We start from the raw sequence: 23,491 nt of genomic DNA on the forward strand, positions 1-23,491 counted from the left end.
GCTTCCTTCTGATGTACACCCTGGGAGGCAATGGTGATGGCTCTGGATCTCTGCCATCCACCTGGGAGACTTGGGAAACCTGGGAGGGCTTGAGCCTGGTCCATCCACGGCCATTGCAGGCATTTGGTGGATGGAAGTTCCATGTCTGTCTGTCCCTCTATCTCTCAAACAAGCACTTTATCTGGTCAGATCCCATACATTTGTAAGCAGAAATCCACAGCTCAAAGAGGTTCAATGGACAGATGGCTACCGCACTGGTTACTGTCTGGACTGGGATTAGAAAGAACTTACTTTTCCTAACTACAGTTCTAATGCTTTTTATCTCTGCCTAGTCATCCATTGAGGTGTGAGAAGATAGGGTAGCCCATTGATTTATGGGAAATTGAGTGTCAGGACAAAGTTGCTCATGGTTTGGGTTTGCATCATGCAGTGACATGTACATTAAGGTAGTCATACTTGACCTAAGAACTGCCGTGGACTTGCTTTTCTTACATTTCATGACAGTCAGATTCAAGTGGGTGTAAAATTGCTGATTTTGTCTCCAGCTTCGTTCTTTATAACTGATGGTAGGCAGCTTGTTTTGTAACCTGAACCTTGCTTGGACTTATCTGAAAGTCAGTCTCTTTTTGAAAGGAGAGACAATTCTGTGCTAAATGAGTTCCCACAAGATTCTAAGGCTTGCGATTGCCCATTCCTGCCTTCTGCTTCCCCTTATGTCCCGTTCAGACTGCTGGAACCCCGATCCCCATTCACGACCATCTTTCACAAGCATCCTGGACCAGCTGACTACCATCGAGGAGTCTGGTTTCTTTGAAATGCCCAAGGACTCCTTCCACTGCCTGCAGGATGACTGGAAACATGAGATCCAGGAGATGTTTGACCAACTCAGGGCCAAAGAAAAGGTAAGAAGAGAGAATACGGTGAAAAAAACACACACCCAGCTGGCAGCCCTTCTTCGGCCCACCTCCCCGATTTTCCCAGGCTCACTTCCCTGCTCCATGTCTCCTCAGCTGTCCAAGGAGAAGCTTGTTGGGTAGTTACCAGTGGGGCGTCTCAGCTTGCCAGCAGGTAACATGAGTTCTAGAAAGGTTTCCTGGCTCCACAGTAGGGGAAGGTTAACTAGAGATCAGAGTGCTGTAACGTTGAGAACCACAGCCTCTCTGGGTGGCACAGGGTGACAGTACTCTGGATCGGAAGTTAGTTGGCACTTTGTGTGTGTTTAGAGCCTTTTGTCTGTAAGCCGAAACCAACCAGGGGGTTCTGGACAACTCCATCTGCCTTTCTGTTTCAGTGACAATTAACTCTCCCCTTCTTGCTAGTTTTCAGCATCCATAGTTACAAGGCAATTGTGAATACTTCTGTTGCTTGCAGGATAGACCTAAGGGGGACAGAGAGGACCTCAAGGGGTGTTCACATAGACTTTTGAATTCCTTGTAACTGTGGCTTCAAAACGACTGTTAGGAAATTTGAGAAAATAATGATTTGTAAGTTTACTATGTTCTTATAGTGGGCCTATTTTATTATTAGTTATAGTTATTAATCTCTCATTTGGCCTGATTTGTAAATTGAATTTATCATAGGTGTTTGCATGAGGGAGCTTCAAAAATTTTGTGGAAAAATAAAATTCTAAGATAAGTTCATTTTGATATAAAAAACTATGAAATCATATATATGGGGGAGTCTTCCAAAACTTCATGGAAGATGTGAACTATGAAAAAAATATGCAAGGATTTCTTTTAATTCTTTTTTCCTTGAGTTGAAGCACTCTGTTGTGCAGAAGAGAGTGCAGTACATACGGGGGTTGGTACTCTCCACATCTCAGACAACCACGTCAGGTCTTGGGGAGACCCTGCATAGATGGGGGCGCTGCTATATCAGAAGTTAAACCCATTCTAACAAGAGGGTGACACCGTTCAAGCATGTACTGTCATAATTTAGATGCACTGTCCCATGTAATACACTAGAAAGTGACTTGCAGCTGTAATGTTGGTGCTGTTGACTATATTACACCAAATGCTCATGTCAATCTCTCAGCTGCCATGTGTAGGGCTTGACCTGTGGTTGTAGCTTCTCTGATGTTGCCCCTATGACAATCCTGAGCTTCCCTGCCCCACAGTTTGGGGTAGACAGGTGTTCAGCCCCTTCTTTCCACTGGGGATCCTGGGAAATTCTGGACCTGTGGGGAGCACTAGCCCTTCAAGGGCCCCTGGGGCCTCACCACCAAGACCCCCTCTGTTGGTCCCGCCCACTGTGCAGGAACTCCGCACCTGGGAGGAGGAACTGACGCGGGCAGCGCTCCAGCAGAAGAACCAGGAGGAGCTGCTGCGGCGGCGTGAGCAGGAGCTGGCCGAGCGGGAGATCGACATCCTGGAGCGGGAGCTCCACATCATCATCCACCAGCTGTGCCAGGAGAAGCCCCGAGTGAAGAAACGCAAGGGCAAGTTCAGGAAGAGCCGGCTGAAGCTCAAGGATGGCAACCGCATCAGCCTGCCCTCTGGTCAGTGGCTGGAGGTCCAAAGTGGGAACAGGACAAGGAGCACCGATGCTCGCAGTCTCACGCAGGATCATGCGTTCAGAGGGAGAGAGCAGCCAACTGCCCCACTGCAGGGGAGCAGGGCCTGCAAGGGGCAACGCTCCTGCAGCTGACATGGGCACATCTCTCCCTGTGGGAACTGTGGGGTCCCCTGGTGTGTGTCTGTGTACGTGTCACACAGGAGACAGAACTCATCTCAAGGGTGCATTCCCTCCTTAGCACAGATGAGGATGGGCTACAGACCTCATGGGACTTGATCTCCCAGGATGTGTCCTGCTGTGGCCCGACAGCCTTGGGGAGATGTGGAGGAATGAAGTTAGAAACGTGTGTGTGTGTCTGCATCCGCACACGCACACATGTGCACTTGGCCCTGTGTTCCGAATAAGGGAGGCCCTGAGAGACAAGCTTATGAGTGTGTTAGGGACCAAGGCACAGAGACTAGGGAGGGTGGCCTAAGGACAGTCATGGGAAGTCGTGCCGTTTCAGGAGAAGGTGTTTGGGACACGGCACTGGTCCCCTTGCTGCCTGTTTTGTTCTTTTTAGGCAGCACCAGGTTGTAGGTCCCCTGAGCGTCTGCACATGCCTGGGTGCTGCTGGGCACGGTGGTGCTGATTGAAAGCTGCACTTTCCCTCTGCTGGGAGGGTGGGTTCAGGGGCAGATCCCCGGGGCCACCAGCAGCTGCTAGCTAGTCACTGTGCTTCTCATATGGATGAGGAGGCCACAGCTCGGAGACTCAAGCTGTGAGCCGCACAGGCCTTCTGCCTTGGGAGTATGTCAGATTGAGGGTCATTCGCCTGGCTCCCTCACTGCTCTGGTGCCCTCCCAGCGTTGGCCCTCAGCACCGTTCCCCACCCAGCTTTCGTGTAAAGCATCAGTCCCCTGTGTTGGTCCTGAAAAGTGGGTGGTGTACTCAACGATTTAGGAGTTCATGGCTCATATGAATTGGTAAGTTCTTTTCCTTCACTGGTCAGCATCATCACATGGGCAAAAAAGCTGTTTGCTTCCCACCTGTGTGCACTGTGTAGAGAATTTTAGGAAGATTCACAAAGTTCAGTTGGGTGATAACTTTTCCATCGTTTTCATCCATTTACCCTTCCACACCCTGTGGGAAAAAAAGACGGTTCTGAAATAACATTTCCCAGGTGAACTGAGCTTTGTAGGCAATGGGGCCTTATCCCTGGGGCCTGACGGCAGGTGATAAATTGTGTGGCTTTTCTTACGGGAAGAATCTAATGCATATGCATGTATTTGTCTTTCTCTCGAGCAGATTTCCAGCACAAGTTCACGGTGCAGGCCTCCCCCACCATGGACAAAAGGAAAAGTCTTATCAGCAGGCGCTCCAGTCCTCCCGCCAGCCCCACCATCATCCCTCGCCTTCGAGCCATCCAGTGTGAGACTGCTTCCCAAACTGGTTGGGGCCCAAACACACCAGGAGCACCCATCCCCTGCTCTGTCCAGCCACCCACTGGTCCAGGCTTGCTCCATCCATGAATACTGCCACCTCTCCTCAGCAAAGCATATAGCATGCACACACATACCCATCCCTCAGCCCTCCGCCTTGTGTCTCTCCACTGACTGCTGTGGCTACTGGCACTGTCTTTGACTTACAAAGCAGTTTGGAAAGTGGTGTGTGAAGTGGACACGGAGGGTTCCCTGCCTGGAAACCCAGTGTCCTTTCTGCCCTGTTTTGGATGTCCTTGTTAGTCTTTTGTCCACATCCGACTGGATTTTATTTTTACTATAATATTTACTATTTTTCTATATCTATATCTGTGTATATGTGTATTGATAGAGAAAGAGAGACAACCGTGAATGAGGGTACTTCAGAAAGCTCATGAAAAAGTGGAATTGGAATATAAGCTGATTTTGACACAAGAATTTTCTTGAAATTCTTGCATTTGAGGGGATCTTCAAGAAATTTCTGGGAAATGCATAGTATGAAAAAGCAATGCATGGATTTCAGATTTTTGGGGGGCCTCAAAATATCTTTTCATTCCATTTTTCGTGAACGTTTAAAAGTAATCTTGTATGTAAACACATGTGAGTGAGGGTGTGTGTGTGGACCAGTGTAAAGAAGATTTTTTTTTAAATCCTAGATTTCTCGCTTTCCTTGAACAATCACATCAAATCCGTGAGCCCCGTGTTGTCATGTGGGTGGTGTTATTGGCGAGGACTGATACCCATTCCCACGGCTCCCCATTTTCTGGCCCACTTGGGGAGTCATTTATTATAGATGCCCATGGCCTGGTCTGTTCCGTGCTCCTCCTCTCACCTCCATCGCTCTGAACTCTTTTACTCCCACCAGCCCTTTCTTGTCTCTGTTTCTGCATTTCCCCCACCTTCCTTAGCCCTTGTTTTCCCCTCAGCCCCCTACTCCCTCGCCATTGATTCAGTTCCTCCCAACAAAACAGTGAGATCTGTTTGGAGCTCTCGTGGCTGGCTCTGTATTGGGACTGTGAAAACATAGCCAGCTTTACCACGTCTAGCACTTAGTGAGCTAAATGTTCAGTATCTGGAAACCCCCTTCACTTTCCTGTCTGCTCACCCAGATCTCATTGAAGTCTCATATCCCTGTGGCTCCCAATGTGTGCACCTGTGGATGTGTGTGCGTGTGAGTGAGTGTGAGAAAGGGTGTGTGTGTGTGTTGCGGTGTAGACCTGTTTGGGGACCCTGCCTGTCCACTTTCCAGACCTGTTCAATTTTTGTTGTTCACAGTGACACCGGGCGAAAGCAGCAAGACCTGGGGCCGGAGCTCGGTTATGCCAAAGGAGGAAGGGGAGGAGGAAGAGAAGAGGGCCCCCAAAAAGAAGGGACGGACGTGGGGGCCAGGGACGCTGGGTCAGAAAGAGCTTGCCTCAGGAGATGAAGGGTAAGAACCAGATGATGTGAAATTCTCACCATTTGAGAATACAACGTGAACTACCTTCTCTTCGTGGTGTGTATCTCAGTGCTTTCAATTACAGGGCCTGTGATCTTTCCAGTGGATTATCCCATCTCCTTGTTCCCCAGCAACACAGAGATTCACAAGGCGCTTTGTGTTAAGGATCAGAGAGTGACTGCTTTAGGCTGTGTTGGCCTTACTGTTGGACTGCACGAAACTGTCCTTGGGGCACAGGAGCTTCCTTTGGCCATGGCCATGGTGTGGCCAGACGAGCATGGCTGAGTGCCCCTCAAGCCTGTAATCACAGGCAGTAGGTTGACTGTTGCCACTAGAGCGTCTGCTGACTCCTGGGACTGTGAGACTCAGCAGCTTGAGCTCAAGTATCAACTACACTTGGGAATGTGCTGCCCGAGTGTTCTGCCTGTACCTGGCAGGGGATACAGAGGAGTGAGAAGGGCGAGCAGGAACCATCAGAACTGTCTCAACCAGAACTCACCCTGCTCCAGCCCTGGCAGTACACTTGGCTGTGACTTCCGAGCTCAAGAACTCCTTCCAGGCCTTCCCCCCAGAGCTGCACTGACCTGCATAGATGGGGCCTTTGTATCTTGGGTGCGCTCTGTTCTCACTTGTGGGTCTGAGACCCAGAAACCCATTGTCCCAGTGTCCCTATGCCCCTAGTTCTTCTCAGGCTGGGCATTTTACAGTACAGACTGCCTGAACATGTACATGGCTCCACCAAGCCTCGCCCTGGGACTAGGTTTTCTCATCTATGAGATGCAGGCAGTACTGGGACACATCTTGTGGAGTTGATGGGAAGGTTAAATAGGTTTGTCCTTGTGAAGCACGCAGAAGCTTAGGTGGGTTCTAGCAAGCTCAGCACAACCTGAGCTGGGAAGATTCCTCCTTGCCTCTCATTCTGTTTTATGCCAACCATACCTAAGGAACAGCTGGAACCATTTATACTTCCTATTCTTGGTGTTAGACTCTAGAAGTATTTCTTTTTCTTTTTGAAAATTTTCTTTTGCTTGTTGGAGAGGCAGAGAGACAGAAAGAGTGTTTTTTTCTGCTGATTCCCTCCCCACATTCCTGCCTTCCCTGGAGCTGGTCTAAACCTGGGAACCAGGAACCCGGTCCAGGACTTCCACGAGGGTATTAGGGGCAAGAGCACTCTTCAGCTGAGCTATGGCCACTGCCTCCCAGGCTCTGTCTGCATCATCACCAAGTCGGAATCAGGAGCTGGAGCAGGGCTGGGCATGCATCCTGAGCACTCGGTGTGGAATTCAGGTGTCGTAACCAGCATCTTAACTGCCAGGCTAGACATGCGCCCCCCCCCCCCAAACCATATGTCTTGACTTTGCTAAGTGTGAGGATAACCAGCAGTCCCCATTGCCTTTTTCTGGTGACTTTTCAAAGCATCTTTTATATATATATATTTTAAAATATATTTAAAAAAAATATTTGCTTAGTTTTAGCCAGGAACCACAAGCTTCTTTCAGGTCTCCAATGTGGGTGCAGGGTCAGTCCCAAGGATTTGGACCATCTTCCGCTGCTTTCCCAGGCCACACACAGGGGACTGGAAGGGAAGTGGAGCAGCCGGGACATGAACCAGCACCCATATGAAATGTCATGATTAGAGGCAGAGGATTAGCTAGTTGAGCCATTGTGCTAGTCCCTCCAAAGAACTTCTAAAGTTGGATATTTAGGCTTCTAAGGAGGGGACTTAAAAACGTTTGTGGAAATTGGAATTAAATGTATTTTGATATTAAGAAGTTTTTGAGAACTCTGTATTCTCATAGGTGCTTTGAGCCTGTAACTGACATTCATAATTGTTGATATTCTAAGGTTTCCTATCTAAAGCCCATTCCCTTGTGTTAGGTCTGAGCTAAACGCAGAGACCTGGCCCATATAGACTTAGCTTTCTGAAGCCAGGCTTTAGCAGCAACTAGATACCTTTGGACAGGGATTTTGATGTGTAGGACAGACTACTTGAGCCACAATCCAGTACTTGAGTCCTTAGAGGAGTGCGGGCTGCTGCTGTGCCCTGCTGAGTGCTTGGAGAGCAAGAGCTGTCCACTGTGCTTCTGAGCCCGGCACAGAGGCGGGTTGGGACAGGCCCACAGGACTCACCCAGGATCCCTGTCGTTGCTAACCTCGGTGTGATTCCTGGCAGAGTTCACTGGCCTGGCTCTGGGTCCTGGCAATTTCTGTGTTTCTGCTTCATTTACAGACATTTTGTTTTGGTAGGAAAGCAAATCTCCCTCACATTACAAAACATGGACTTCTTAAATTTTATTCTTCCATATGTGGACTTCCTCACCAACTTTTGAAAACATTCAAAATGTATGACTTACTCTTTCATGACCCTCACTTCCCATTCGGGAAGACAAAGTCTTGAGCAAAGAATTCTTTAATGTCAGGAATTTGGGGAAACCTCTATATGATAACAATTCTAATTTTAGTTACTGTTTTCTGACAAAGGTGTGTAATGACAAAAAGCCACTGGGGAACAGTGGGCCTTGGGTCTGGAACTGGCAGGGAGGCTGGCATCATAGCCCTAGTGCAGCCTTGGGGGTTCTGGTGGGAAAAGAGGTCAGGCGGGCCCTCCAGCAGCCACTACTGATTGTCTCTGTTCATTGAAGATCCCCCCAGAGACGTGAGAAAACTAATGGCTTAAGTACCCCATCAGAGTCTCCACATTTCCACTTGGGGTGAGTCCCACTGTCACCCTCTCGCTAGCTGTGCTGTAGGCATCTCCCTCCCATTACCGCGTTCCCACAGCATGCCTCGTGGATGAAACCTCATTGCTGCAAGGGCCAAGCTGGCTTTCGTTGGTTGTTGCTGTTTCCGGCAGCACTGTCATGCACTTTGGGAAGACCCCTTTGCCTCTGTCACTGCACCTGAGTTCTCACCTCCCTGAGCTCTCTGGTTGTTGGAGTATTCCTGTCACCCTTAGTGAGGGAGGTGATAAACGATGTGTGTCCTGTGACTTGGTTACTTGGGGTGTCCTTGGTCAGCCTCGGTGCTGGAAGTGACGTGAGGAGGTGATCCCTGCAGGACTCGCCTGTGGTTACACAGCTTGCTTAGCTCTTGGTCTGTGTTTTATATGAAACCAGCAGTAAGCTGGACTGTAATTTAATTCCCTGACAATTAGATTCCAAGGTCAGTGAAAAAGTTGACCCTTCTCTGTAGGAAGCTCTGGGAGCACGGCTTTGGTTGAACAGTTGTCTCCAAAGCAACCGCAGATGCCTCAGTCCCCCTTTTACTGTCTGCAGGGGAGAGACCAGTGCTTTAGAATCTCTGATGCCCCCATTCCATAAGGGGGTTATTGGGGTGCCCATTCCGATCCTCTAAAAGTCACTGGATTACAGGGATGGGAATACAGCCAGCTGAGGGCTCCAGCACATTGTTCTGTCCCACCCCATGGGTCTGTCCCAAAGTGCACTGAGCTGGTGCAGCTTTGTGGATTCAGTTGTGTGTGTCTGAAAAGCTCTGAAGGCTGCATAGGCATGCTCAGAGCTTGAGAGGAGCCGCTGAGCCTTGGTGGGAATGGAGTGGCCTGGCTCCTCCCTGCCAGCTTAATGCCCACACTCGCCTCGCAGGCGTGTGTATTACAGTGTTCCTGCTCTCGCGAGCGTTTTGTGTTCAGTGCCTGTGAGTTGCCCATTCCTTCCTTCTCATGGGCTCATGCAAGACTCCACACTGGCTGGGCAGTGCTTGCTTCTGTCTGCCCACCGGGTCATTCCACCGCTCCACAACAGCACGTGAGCAAGTGCGGCTGCTCCCACTGCTTTCCTAGCCCTAGAGCATGTGTACTTCTATTTGTGAAGCAGCAGAAATGGACCCCAGTAAAGATTGGTAGCCCTGTGCCAAGGCTCTGTAGTGCCATTCGGAAAACAGGGAGAGGACTGCCTTGGACCCACATGGCTGGATAGAGTCAGCTGAAGTAACCAGTGCTTACAGTTCCTATGTTTCCTCTTATTCAGCCTCAAATCACTGGTAGACGGATGCAAGCAGTGGTCGTCCAGTGCCCCCAACCTGGGGAAAGGCCCAAAGGGTAGCCCAGCCCTACCAGGGTTCACCAGCCTTATGGAGATGGGTAAGCATTGCTCTTAGAGCTCTGTTCCCTTGCAACATTCTTGACCAAACATCCAGGATAGTTTATAGACCCTTAGCATGTGGAAGGTTGCCCCGTCTTTTGCTCAACTTTTGGCTCCCATCTTGAACCCTTCCTTGTTTGTTTTTTACTACAACTGCCAAGTTGCTTGTCCCTGACCTCCTATCCTAAGAGCCCAGTAATGATTTCCTGAGGGCGGTGCAGAAGGCCAAAGCCTTGGAGCTTGCATTTTCCTTTTGGATCATTCCTCATGCACAAAGTGGAGGCTGGGTGTATTGCTCAGTGTTTTGTTATTGTAGCTAAAATAATCGGAGAGGAATTACTCAGGAGGGAGGGTTCACGGTCTAAGGTCAAGTGGCCTCCTTGGTCTGATGTCTAATGAGATTGATGGCAGAACGTGTGCAGAGGTCAGTCACGTGGCAGGTCAAAAAGCAGAGACATAGGCTAGATTGGCCTCTACTTACGTGACCAACCCTCATGTGTGACATAATACACATTTCCAACGAAGTATTGGAAGATCCCTGCATGCTCTTTTAAATTTTATTGGAAAGTCAGATTTACAGAGAGAAGGAGAGACAGAAAGATCTTCCTTCTGTTGGTTCACTCCCCGAGTGGCTGCAGTGGCTGGAGCTAAGTCAATCCAAAGCTAGGAGCCAGGAGCTTCTTCCAGTTCTCCCACACAGGCGCAGGGCCCCACAGCATTGGGCTATCCTTGACTGCTTTCTCAGGTCACAAGCAGGGAGCTAGATGGGAAATGGGGCAGCCAGGGACACAAACTGGCGCCCTTATGGGATTCCAGTGCATGTAAAGTGAGGACTTCAGCCACTGGGCTACCCCGCTGGCCCCCTCATATTCTTAGCTTTGTAGATTTCCAGGGTTGTAGCATATATGACTCCATAGAGCACGTTGCCCATCACCCATAACGAGGAGTTCTAACCCGCTGTGGGAGGGTGGTCTTAAGTCGCTAGGCCACCGTACTTGAAATCAAACAGCATCAGGAATGTGTCTGTTCTTTCAATGTTCTGGAAAATCATACTGCCCTTGTGTGATGGGTCCTCCTAAAGGTGTGGCAAACTAGCTGACCCCTTTCCTGCAAACAGGAATGGGGCCTCTAGAGTGATTTCCCTGTCTTGGTGTAAGCAGGTAAAGCACTATTGCTTCCCCATCCAGAAAATAGCACATCCCTGGCCATCAGAGCATTTGATCTTTGCAAGCTTCCTGACCCTGAGTCAGGAAGCCTAGAGCTAGGGAAAGGCTCAGAACCTTACTCTCACTGCTTCCTCCCTGTCTCTCCTCACTGCCATTTTCTTCACAGAGGATGAGGACATCGAAGGCTTGCAGAGCACAGAGGGTCATCTGCAGCATTCACCCAACCAGTCCTACCTCTGTATCCCATTTCCTCGCGGCGAGGATGGGGACGGCCCCTCCAGCGACGGAGGCCACGAGGAGCCCACCCCAGTGAACTCAGCCACCAGTACCCCTCAGCTGACCCCAACCAACAGCCTCAAGCGGGGCGGTGCTCACCACCGCCGCTGTGAGGTGGCCTTGCTTGGCTGTGCAGCTGTGCTTGCGGCCACAGGCCTCGGGTTCGACTTGCTGGAGGCTGGCAAGTGCCAGCTGCTTCCCCCGGAGGAACCCGAGCCACCAGCCCGGGAAGAGAAAAAGAGGCGTGAAGGCCTTTTTCAGCGGGCCGGCCGGCCCCGTCGGAGCACCAGTCCCCCATCCCGGAAGCTCTTCAAGAAGGAGGAGCCCACACTGCTGCTGGGAGACCCCTCGGCCTCACTGACACTGCTTTCGCTCTCCTCCATCTCCGAGTGCAACTCCACCCGCTCCCTGCTGCGCTCCGACAGCGACGAGATCGTAGTGTATGAGATGCCAGTCAGCCCGGCTGAAGCCCCACCCGGGACCCCCTGCACCCACAACCCCCTGGTCAACGTGCGAGTGGAGCGCTTCAAGCAAGACCCTCACCAGTCCCTGACTCCCACCCACGTCACCCTCACGGCCCCTGCGCAGCCGAGCAGTCACCGGCGGACTCCCTCAGATGGGGCCCTCAAGCCAGAGGCTGTCCTAGCCAGCAGGAGCCCATCCCGCAATGGCTTGGGCCCCAACCCCAACACAGGTGAGTCCTGCGCTCCCCACAGGGAGCCATCTGCAGGTTCCTCAGACCTTTTCAGGATGTACCATCACCCATATGTGGGATGGGGTGGCCAGTGTCAGCTGACGACTCCTGCCTCCCTGAGAGTTAGAAGGCGGCAAGCAGGCTGCAAAGGAGAGGCCAGCTCAGACCTCTGCAGGGGAGGGATGACCTGTCGGGGGCAGGGCTTTCAGGGGGCAGAAGGGCAGAAGCCCAGCTTCCGATTACTCCCTGGGGAATGTGCTGCAGGGCGCAGGAAGGATTCCTGGCCTCTGGCCTCCCATTACAGCCACTAGTTCAGACATGCTTGTAAAATGAGCTTGCACCCATGCGTCACTTCCCTCAACATTCATTCCTGACTCATGCTCGCCCTGTAGTCCTGGAGATGCTTCTAGCTAAACTGCTGCCCAGCTGACTCCCTAGATGCTCAGAGACACACACTCTCATCCTAGGGCTTTCCTCCCACCATGCTCCTCCAATGTCCGCTAGTCTGACAGAGGGAGGTGAGACTTCAGCACCACTCAGCCTGATGGCCAGCTCCTGGTTAGATCCACCCATGTGACCTCTCATGTCACCCTCTTTCCCTCCCCGTTAGACCTCTGAGACATATCATCATTCCCATCGTATGTTTGTTAAATGCCAGATCAGTGAAGGACTGGACAGTCCCTTCTGCCAGGGGTTATCAGGTGTTTTGATAACACGGTCACCAGCTGTGTGGATGTTGCAGAGCCCACTGTGACTGCTCGGCTGCACAGCTATGAAAGGAAGGTAGAGACATGGAATGTAGCTGGGTTCCAGGAAGACTTATAAGCACTGGTGGCACCCCTGTGCATTATCTGCAGACACCGCCTTCAGTTAGTTCATGACAGATGTGGCCTCGTGTGTACCTGGTACTGGAGCCGTGTCCTTGTACCTCCCTGTTGTCTCCCCAGAGCCTCCCAGCACACTACACGGCACATGGTAGATGCTCAGTAAATGTGTGCCCATTTGTTATCCCACATAGAGGCTATGACAGGGCAGGGAGGTGGGAGGGTACTGGGTAGCCCAGGAGTAATGGTGCCATCATCTGACGGCTCTCCCATTTGTCTCCTTGACCAGGAATGTTGAAAACCCCCAGTCCCAGTCGAGACCCCGGCGAATTCCCCCGTCTCCCTGACCCCAGTGTGGTCTTTCCCCCAACCCCGAGGCGGTGGAGCTCCCAGCAGGACTCTACCTTGGAGAGACCCAAGACCCTGGACTTCCTGCCCCGGCCACGTCCTTCTGCCAACCGGCAGCGGCTGGACCCCTGGTGGTTTGTGTCCCCCAGTCATGCCCGAAGCGCCTCTCCTGCCAACAGCTCCAGCACAGAGACACCCAGCAACCTGGACTCATGCTTTGCTAGCAGCAGCAGCACTGTGGAGGAGCGGCCCGGATTGCCAGCCCTGCTCCCCTTCCAGGCAGGGCCGTTGCCCCCAGGCGAGCGGACACTCCTGGACCTGGACGCAGAGGGGCAGAGTCAGGATAGCACTGTGCCGCTGTGCAGAGCAGAGCTGAACACGCACAGGCCTGCCCCTTATGAGATCCAGCAAGAGTTCTGGTCTTAGCGCGATGAGGGTGGGGGGGCATGTGATGTGGGAAGCCAGAGGCAATGGGGGAATTGGAGGCTACCGGGGGTGCTGGCTGCACAGCCCTTTGAATCTTACTTCTTGCACTGTTAATGCACTTTGAAGATGGAAAGGGTGGATACAGGGCCACTTCAGAGTTTCTGCCCCTGTAGGGGCTTTCTGCCCTTGCCTAGGAGAACAACTATGGACATGAGCTCTGGCTGTGTAGGGAAAGATGGGGTGCCTATGTGCACCTCCAACCCCCCACAGTCTTCCTCGCCTTGAGGGTGACCCTGAAGAGTCACCCAGCCAAATCTGTCTGCTCCTCTTGCTCCTTGGTCGGTGGGATGTGCCCAGAGCTGTCTAGGGCCCGCCTCAGCCCGGAGTCTAGCCGTCCCAGACTCTGGGGTTGGATGTTCTGGGATTGATTTTGTCCTTTTTACCCTCTCCCCCAACACCCCTGAGTAGGAATCTTGTCTGATGTGAGTTCTAAGTTCCCTGTGTCTGTTGCATTCTAGCTGAAAGGCTGAAGTGTGAGGACATATAGATTGGCCCACCTGTCACTACCTACCAGCACTTCCAGGTGCCCCACCTGTTTGAGCCCACAGATGGTAAGGGGAACTGCAGGGAAAGGAGGCAGTTGGGAAGAACACAGCCAAAGGCCAGGGGAGAAGGTAGGCAGAGTCCATCCTTGTTCCTTTTGGAAACATTCTGGAGCAGAAGGTGACACCTGTCAAAGGTATCCATCTAATGATACAAAGTCCAAACACAGTCAGATCAAGTTCGGATACAAACATTTGCTCTTCCCAGAAGAGTTTCTTGGGAGATTCACTGGTGCCTGCCTGAAGTCAGAGGCAAAGCTCCTGAATTTATCTGTTTTATTGTCTGATCACTGTTGTTTCATTGCCTCCCCATGGACTCCCCTCCAGTGTCTGGAATGAGCAGGCTCTGGGTTGTGTTTGATTGGTAGGTATCTGTGCAGTGCACCACGATAGTCTGTGAGGGTGGACCCTGGACACTGGGAGCTGGGACTGGAGGGGGACCTTCTTAGCCAGGATGTCCTTGGAAGTAAAGAGCATTCACAGGCTTCTCTGTAGCAGAGTGATGCTGTGGTGAATGCTCAGCAAGCCACTGATGGGCACAGACCTCCAGCTCCCGAGTCTCCCAGCTGGAAACTGGCTGCAGATGGCCTCCTGGCATCTCTGCACAGACCGTGCTGCACTCTGGCCCATCGACTGGGTAGGAAGGACCACAGAGGCTAACTGAGGCTTTGCTCGAATTTTGGTTCCTTTACTTAAATATTGAGCAGTGGGAATGAGAACGGGGTTATAAATAGAGTCCTCGGGATCTGTCCCTCTTCCCTCCCTGTTGCTCTGTTGTCCTCCCATGAATTATCTCCCAGAGACACTGAGCCCAGCTGCAGGTTCCTTGCATTTGCGGCATCATCAGATGCCAGGATGGGGAGGGTGGTAGAGCTGACACATGTGATGGGTTTAGCCACTGCTGTTTGTAGGTGTGATGGATGCCTAAGAGGGTGACTTTGGTATTGAGGTTTGTTCCTTGCTTTATGAGCCTGATGGCACTTTTTTTTCAAGGACTCTGCTGTGTCTCAGATGGAGAGGCACTGGTGGTTTTGTTGCCCCAGGTTTTCTTACTGTATTTCATCTCTCTGCTGCTCTTTGGGAGGCAAACATTTTTACCTCTAGACGTCTATTCCTGGGATAGGGGGGAGGGGAAATGTGAGTTTTATGAGCAATTCCAGCCAGCCAAATGATTCTTCTTTCTTGAATGACATAAAGGGATAAATAGACTCTGTACCATACCCTTTCCTGGGGCCCCCAAAACCCCAGGCTCTCAGCCACCAGCTGCTCTTCTAAACCCTTGGCTCCATGAAGTGGCCCTCTGCCAGGGCACAGCCTATAGCCTAATCTAAACTGTGCTGGCTCTAGACCACGTTCTGTGCTAGGAAGCAGGGATTGGTTTTTCTGCTCATGTTTTTGTTGTAGTTCTTCCTGTTGTTCCTTTTCTCCATTTTGCTTGGTTGCAACCATCTTTTTTTTTTTTTTTTTTTTTTTTTTGGAAATTGCAGTGTAGACAAAAGGATGGCCACCTGACACTGAATAAGAGGTGGCCTCTGGTTCTTCCCCACCCAGGGGAAAGAGCAGGTATTGCTGCGGCTCTGCTTAGACAGTCATTGTACCTGAAGGAAGCAAAGCAGGCTCATTCTGAAGACGCCCGCTGAGCCTCTGCAAAACCAGCTTGAGGCTTCTATGAGCCAGGCTGTGGAGGCCCCTGCCTGCCACAGTATCTGGAGCAGGGCAGGAGATGGGATAAGGCTGCAACGGGCAAGTTGGATTGATTTCTGTACAGTCCTTTTCCCTTGCTTGGTGGTCAAGGACTAGAGCATATCCTAAAGCAGTGTTAGAAGTCATTGAGTGGCAATAGTGGGGCTTCCCTCATCTGCTTCCTTCGCATCCCTTGGGAGACATTGTTCCTTCTGTCCTTAGTAAGAATTCACCACTTGCATGGTGGGGATGGCAACAGATTCTGTATTGTCCTGCCACTGGTAGTCAACTTGACGACCCTCGGTTCGTTCCTTAGGGACCCCAGGCTGCTGCCAGTAGTTATCCTTATGTTTTCTCATGGGACTTGTAACTTGGCATCCTTGGCATCTGCTAACAGCGATGATCATCACAAACACAATGTCTTATGCTTGGGCAACTGAGGAGTGCCAATTTTCTTCTTGCTCTTTGCTGAATGGCACCACTTTCCTTCTGCCTTTGGTAATACATGCTGGTATAAACGGGGTGAATGCTCACCAATGAAGATTCAAGTGCAGGCACCGAGAGCCAAGGACTCTGTTCCCCAGATTGCCTTTGCGGCATGACCTTAGCCCCTCTCAGATTTCCTGACTTGAGATGCCACCATCACATGTTTCCCTCCCAAGGGCAATGGCAGAATGTGTCAGAGGAGCTCACCAAAGCACCGATGGCTCCTGGCCAGCTGCTCGAGGAGGCTTCCTCCATGCTCATGGGATGAGTAGCTCAAGCCAAAAGTGTGCTTCTCGCCCCTTGTGCCTTGAGGGAACTTTTTTGCTAGTCCTTCCTGTGGCTTCTGGGAAAGGAGGGACTGGAGCTGCCCTAGCGTGACTCATGGGCCCCAGGGCCAGGCACGTGCTCATGCTCTTTCATCTAACTCCTCAGCATCTGGTCATGACAGGCATCCCTCTGGCTGCCCCACCTCACCTGGCATGTGTGTCGTATGAAGTAAGAGGTTGGTGGCAGCTTGGAGATGACTGACAGTCAGGCCAGTTTCTGGAAGCATCTTTGGGACAGGGTCCACTTGCCTGTGGGGCATGTGTCATAGGGTGGGTCCTCACAAAGCTCCCTTTTCCACCACTACTCAGTGACATAAGGAGACACCCTTGTACCTCCATTCCTGACTTAGTCCACTTTGTCTCCACAGCCCCCACTTGGAACCCCTTCCCATGCAAAGAAGACACCTCCTGAGGCATGCTGATTCTTTAAAACAGATAGCAGTAGGGCAGGGAGGGCCTGATGGCTGGTACTCTTCAGGGCTGAGAGATGTGTCCAGACCGCCCCTCTGTGAATACAGAAGCTTGACCTCTTCATCATTTGTTTCTTGGAGCCTGTGTCTTGGAGTCAGGTGCTTGTTGGGCTAATCTGGAGGTCAGAAACATCTGTTGCATCTTAGAGAATCTTAAAGGAACTGTGGCTACTCGCTGCTGTGGTGCCAGGTAGGTTCCTGCTGAGGGTTGTACCAGGGACGGTCAGTGTAGGGCAGAGAGAAAGCAGCCCCAGCACAGTGCCAGAAGTATGGCTTTGCCAACATCTCCCCGAAGCTGTGGACCCCAACTGTGGGCTGAAGAAAGTTCAGCCTTGCCCATCTGGGGCTCCAAATCCAGGTCTGACAAGCCTCACCTTGTGGCGGGCTGCCCTTTAGGGGGAGAGAGAAAGAGAGTGTGAGAGAGAGGTCAACAGTGTTTGATGCCACCCAACCTAACCCGCCACCTGCCCCTCCTGTCTTCTGGGCCCTTGGTGACTTAGGTACTCATCGCAAGCTGGCTCTCTTAAGCAAGTCAGCATTCTCCCAGGTCAGATCTCCAAAAGGAATAAGTGTGTATATGAAATGATAGCCCATTGCTGCTCAGCCCCCCTGGCTTTCCCTGGGCAGCGCTGCCTGGAAACTCACCAACAGTGCCACTGTTGGAAAGTGGGAGATGGGAGCTGATGAAGGCTGATCCACAAGTTACCTCGTTAGCCTCAGAACCTCCCTCTTCGTCTGTGGATGAATTTTCCGTTCTGATGAGCTGTACCCACTTCCCCATCCAGGGTCCTGGAAGCTCAGGGGCTTCCTGCTGAGGGTCTGAATGGGACAGTCACTCCTTGAGCCCATAGGACTGGTTCTTCCCCAGTTTTGGTGCCTGTGGTTCCCTGTGTGCCCTGCTGGGAGCCTGCCTTGGGTCTAGAGCTGGGAGACAGAAAGCCCCCAGGTCTCCAGTCTTGTTTCTCTTGGAAAACAGTCCTGCTTCTCCCCTGACCCATCTTCCCTCCAAATTAGACCTTCCTGCCAGCTAACACCTGCCACCCACCTTCACCCAGCTATGCGGCAGCCACTGGATTTTTTTCCCCACAGATTCTGATTTGCTAAAATATGGCATTGGCATATGAATCTTACCTTGATTACTGATTGTTTCAGGTGCCTCTTGAAGTTTTGTCTCATCCGCCTCAGCCCTGCCCAACCTGCCTGTCGCCTGGACCTGTGGATAGGATTTAGGTATTGCTGTAAAGTCAGTTTTCTGTTTGGTCCCTACAAGCCCTTCTCCCCACTCCTGAATGAGACAGTAGCACTGCAGGAGGGCCATGTTTAAACCCTGGGCCTGTGACTAAGGGTGTCCTCCACTTGCCTTCTCCCAGCTCCTTTTTGGGTATGGATAGGGTAACTTCACATGATTTGTGGCATTAAAGGAGAAGTCTGTTATTTCTAAAAGTTTGTGGGAGAGCCATGCATGGTTTCCTCCTCAGCTGCCTTTCCTGGGAGGTCCTGCGTAGTGTTCCAAGGAAGGCATGTGACAGTGGTAGATCCAGTCCCTACAGAGCCCCATCTGCAACCCCTTTGGAACAGGCATGCCTTCTGGGAGGTGTGACCAGGTCTCTGCATCCTCCCTGCCAGATTTTAGGAGAGCTGGAGTGAGCGGAGGTGTTTTCAGTCCCTTACATCCATTGCATTTTCCTGTAGTTTTTGACTCCCTGTCTCGATCTTACTCTCATCATTGGCCTCCCAAAGCCATGCTGGCCATGGGGACTAGCAGTAGGAGACATAAACTTCTGTGTGGGAGGCTGTACCTGGGTTGCTTCAGAAAGTCCCTGGAAAATGAAATGAGTGCATTTATTTCCTGCAAAAAATGGTTTTTTTTTCAAAAGTAAGTCCATGGGAAAAACTGCACAGGCTTCAAAATATTTGTATGAAAATAAGCAACTTTTAATTCTTTTAAGTGTTTTCCTGTTTGAACACAGTGATGGAGAAAGGTTTTTCCATTGCTGACTCACTTCCTAAATGTCCATAGTAACCAGGGCTGGGCCAGACTGAAATCAGGAGTCCAGGATTCCATTAGGATCTCTTACCTGGGTGTCAGGGGCCCAAGTATTTCCATAATGATCTCCTGTATTCCAGGAAGCATTAGCCAAGAGGCTAGATCAGGAGTGCCGCAACCTGGACCAAGTCCAATACTGATAATGGATGCTGGTGTGTCACGGCCCATTGCATTGCCCCTTTTAAATCTGTCTTCCCATGAGCTTCTTGAAGCATCCATGTCTGTCTTCGGACTCTGCAATGGCCCCGGGGGGCTGGGTATCACCTCATCTAGGGATGTGGTGGCTGAGCCCCAGTGGCTGTGTGCGCTGCCGAGGGTCACAGGACAGGAAATCTGTTTTCCAGAGTCCTCCTCTTTCCTCTGAGTGTGTTTTGGGACCACTGCTCAGAAGATATAATTATCTGAGCGTGGGTCCACTGCAGCCCTGAGGTCACCCTATGTCCCAGGCTATGTGTGCCTTGGCTCAGTCATCATTGCCCAGGCCTGTGCCTGGACCTGGAGCCGCCCCAGGGCTCTGCTCACTTCCTGTCTGCTTCTGACTACTTTCCCATGATTCTTCAGGGATTTGTTGCACATGGGGCTTGAAAGGGGTCACTCCTGTAGCCCATGTGTATCTCCTGTGACAGCTTCGCCCTCTGTGCCCAGATCCATCGAGCTTGGAAGCCTCAGCCTAGCTCACGATGCCTCGGACACTTGAAATGGCTCTAGCCCTTTCGTCGTAGTTGGCTGCAGGCCCTTGGTACCTGGTTGTCATAAGGAAAAAAGGGGAGGTAACTTGTTCACTGTCTCCTGTGACTTCCTGCACTAACCTTCCTGCACAGTCACCAAACACACACACTCAGCTATCTAGGCTAAGCCTGCATCTTGTAGAAGATGGAGGGACGGAGTTGGAGATGGGTTTTACTGAGTTTCAGAAAAGCTTTCTTTGGAATGTCAGACCTTAGAGTTCAGGTAGAGTTCCCCGGAGTGTGTGCTTTGTTCCTCTGTAATTAGCTGTCCGTTTTCCGCCCCTGGCTGTTCTCTGCTTCCCTGTCTTGTTCCCCTGCGTCTTTGAATTCCCACGTTGCCTTGGGGTTTAAGTTATTGTCTGTTGTCCACTATTTAAAGATGGAAAGTCCCAAAGGAAGCTCCTCAGGTTCTTTCCTTTGGCTTTTTTTTTTTTTCTTTCAAGGTACTGTAAATTGTTAACTAGGGGTGCCAAGCAGGCTTGGTTCGATGGTTAAACCTACTGTTGTATTACAGTGGAATGCTGATCTCAGCCTGGTCCTGGCACCAGAGCACACAGAGACTTGAATAAACTGTTACCACAATGACGTCTGCTGTACTGGGGTTTGTTCCCTCCTTTCCTTTTGGGTTGAACTTGATGTCCGAGAATCTGGACTGTCTGCAGGGAATTTTCATATGTAAGGGAACCAAAGAGACAGGTGTGCTGTGGGACAGAGGGGGGACTGTTGCCGAGCCCCCAGCTGGACCTCAGCAGTGTTTGTGCACAATGCCTGCCTGTCCCTGATTCTGGCCCTTTGCATTTGGCATGACACAGGCCACCAAGTCTGCTTTCAGAGCCACTCGGGGATGCACGGAGCCCCTTCCCATTGTCCACCTTGGTGTTACGGTGAAGAGTAGAACTGCAGACATGGGGACGAGAGGTGCTGCCTGCATTCCAATAGCTCTAATGCTCGCTCTCTCTCTCTTTTGGTAAAGATTTGTTTATTTTACTTGAAAGTCAAGAATTAGGGAGAGACAGAGGAAGAAATCTCTCCACTGGTTCACTCCTCAAAAGACCGCCATGGCCGGAGTTGGACTAGTCTGAAGCTGGGAGCCAAGAGCTTCTTCTGGGGTCTCCCATCTGGGTGCAGGGACCCAGACAACTAGGACATCCTCCACTGCTTTCCTAGGCCATTATCAGGGAGCTGGATGATAAATGGAGCATCTGGGACTTGAATCCATACCCATATGGAATACTGCCACCATAGGTGGAGGATTAACTTTTTATGCCACCACACCAGCCCCTCTAATACTTTTGTTAAAGGTCTATTTTTTGACCAATTTTTTAAAAAATTGTTTTTATTTGAAAGTCAGATGCACATTGAGGAAGAGAGACAGAGAGGAAAGATCACCTATCCAGTGATTCACTCCACAAGTGGCTTCAATAGCCAGAGCTGTGCTGATCCGAAGCCAGGAGCCATCCCTGACTGCTTTCCCAGGCCACAAGCAGGGAGCTGGCTGGGAAGTGGGGCTGCCGGCATTAGAACCAGCGCCCATGTGTGATCCCGGTGTGTGCAAGACCAGGACCTTAGACACTAGGCTACTGCGCCAGGCCCAATCTATTTGAAAGGCAGAGTGATGGCAAGATCTTTCATGTGCTGGTTCACTCTCCAGATATCGCCCAGACTGTGTCTAGCTGAAGTTTCCAACATTGGCAGCAGAACCCCAAGTGCTTTGGCCATCCTCTTTTGTTTTCCCAAGTGCATTAGCAAGGAGGTGGGTTGGAACCAGGTAGGAGCTGAACAAGAACTCCCATGTGGGGTATCAGTGTCCCAGGCAGTGCCTCCACCTGCCATGTCACAGTACTGGCCCCTTGCTCTTGTGTTCTGGTGACAGTTGTCAGCTCTGTGGTCTCTGCTTGGGCACAAACTGTTTACAATTCAGGGAAGAGAGCGCAGGCAGGGTCATGTGTGGAGCTGTCCTTCACCACCTGAATCCTCTGTCTCATCCAGCTATGTGTGAATAAAAGCCCTCTGAACCTGGCTCCTGGCTTTGGGTCAACTCAGCTCCAACTGTTGTAGCCATTTGGGGAGGGAACGAACGGATGGAAGATCTTTTTTCTGTAGATCTGCCTTTCCAAAAAAATTAAATAAATCATCTTAAAAAAAAAAAAGCTTTTGGACCTGGCAGCGTGGCCTAGCAGCTAAAGTCCTTGCCCTGAACGTGCTGGGATCCCTTATGGGTGCTCGTTCTAGTCCCAGCAGCTCCACTTCCCATCCAGCTCTCTGCTTGTGGCCTGGGAAAGCAGTCGAGGATGGCCCAAAGCCTTGGAACCCTGCACCCGTGCGGGAGACCTGGAGGAGAAAGTTCCTGGCTCCTGGCTTCAGATTGGCGCAGCACCAGGCGTTGCGGTCACTTGGGGAGTGAATCATCGAACAGAAGATATTCCTCTCTGTCTCTCCTCCTCTCTGTATATCTGACTTTCCAATAAAAATAAATAAATCTTTTTTTAAAAAAAAGTGTTACAGCTTGGCCCAGGGCCAGCTTCCTGGCCCCAATGGGACCTCCCCCTTCCCCCCCCCCTGCAGTGTAGACAAGGTGCTAGGATGAACATGCTATTGTAGAGAGCAGAGGTGCTGAGGGGGTCTTCTGGGGGGCACGGCTGCTTAGGATCCTCAGTCGGTTCTGGAACTGGCAGGCCGAGCAGCAGACCACAGCAGCCCTCCACACCAGGAGCCAGCGTGGGTCACCACGCCCTGTTTACCTGCTTCTGGAATGTACTTCACCCAAGGCTGGGCGTGAGGTCCTAATCCTCTGAGCCCTCCAGTCTCCCCACCCAAGCAAGTCCAACTGGCTCAAGTTGGAGAACATGTTTTGGCCCAGGGAGGTGGGGTGGAGGCGTGGTGTGGGCCTCTGCAGCTCTGCCCGCCCCTGACGTGCACCACGCTGCTCCATGCAACCAGCAGGCTCTCAGCATTTCTCTGTGATAAGGGGACAAGCAGAAGGGTTAAGAGACTGTTCCTGGAATGCAGGTGTGCTCATATCACACCCTGACACCTGCAGGAGGACGTCCATGCTCTGGCAAGGTCTCAAGGACCCTGTTACAATCTCTCCTGCCTTCAGCCCTTCCCCCTCTCCCTACCCAAGACCATGCACATCTCTGCTTCCTGTTAAAACTCGATTTTCCAGGAATGGAGGAGTAGCCTTACGAGCAGGCTTAGTCCTTTTCTGGCTACATCCTCAGATGTCTATGTTGGCTGCAATCTACACAGTCAGATTTGCAGGAGGGGGTGAAGAGAGAGTTGGGCAAGAGCAAAAGGGAAAGAAGAGAAAGGCAGTAGAGGCCCGGATTCTGCCTTGTAGCAGACGAGTCTCGCCCGGTGAGGCTGCACGTGCGGGAAGCCGAGTTGATGTGTATCAGATGCAGAGAAGTCCTGCACTTGGAAGGGCGTCCCAGGGCCAAGGTTAGTGAGGGTGGCCAGTGAAAGCACACTGCCTCAAATCTTGTTCTGTGTTTCACCCACCTGGCCAGACTCCTCCCTCTGATGCTCATGAGCATTTCCTGAGGGCCTGCCCTGGGGTGCAGCTCAGCTAGCAATCCTAAGTGGTTGGGGGCTAGATGAGTCACACTCTCATGCCAACAGGGTCAAGTAGAGACTGGGGAATGTGCAGTCATGCCCCGCCTGAAAGAATTCACCTGAAGACAAATGCCGACAGTCATGTTACCTGTGTGACGGGCAAGGTCAACATCATTAGAATTCCCAAAGGCAGGCTCCTCCAGGACCTTTGCACTACTTTTCAATTTGCATTTGGCTCAGCAGTCACTTGACTTCCCCCAAAGCAATGAACAAAAGCAGCCTCTGCAGGAACCACATTTCAATAAGATCCTCCTAGCTGGTTCATGTTCTAGGTGCTCCACTTCCCAT

At 51.4% G+C, this 23,491-nt stretch overlaps 1 protein-coding gene across 3 annotated transcripts in view; it reads left to right on the forward strand.

The window, feature by feature from the left end:
• Positions 1-20,351, forward strand: part of MAP3K9 (mitogen-activated protein kinase kinase kinase 9) — a 62,200-nt gene extending 41,849 nt beyond the window's left edge. The window contains exons 5-13 of one of the 3 annotated variants that reach the window (XM_040975363.1): positions 727-902; positions 2,257-2,497; positions 3,802-3,924; positions 5,250-5,403; positions 8,055-8,123; positions 9,399-9,511; positions 9,744-9,788; positions 10,845-11,648; positions 12,762-20,351. In XM_040975363.1, coding sequence (XP_040831297.1) covers positions 727-902; positions 2,257-2,497; positions 3,802-3,924; positions 5,250-5,403; positions 8,055-8,123; positions 9,399-9,511; positions 9,744-9,788; positions 10,845-11,648; positions 12,762-13,246 — 2,210 coding nt within the window. In that variant the 3' untranslated portion in view covers positions 13,247-20,351. The remainder of the gene's footprint in view (positions 1-726; positions 903-2,256; positions 2,498-3,801; positions 3,925-5,249; positions 5,404-8,054; positions 8,124-9,398; positions 9,512-9,743; positions 9,789-10,844; positions 11,649-12,761) is intronic. The other 2 variants (XM_040975364.1, XM_040975365.1) reach the window with 2 other exon arrangements.
• The last annotated feature ends 3,140 nt before the right edge of the window (positions 20,352-23,491 follow it).

Source organism: Ochotona curzoniae, unplaced genomic scaffold (assembly GCF_017591425.1).
Source record: "Ochotona curzoniae isolate NIBS_2020 unplaced genomic scaffold, NIBS_Ocur_1.0 contig_2688, whole genome shotgun sequence".
Lineage (NCBI taxonomy): Eukaryota > Metazoa > Chordata > Mammalia > Lagomorpha > Ochotonidae > Ochotona > Ochotona curzoniae.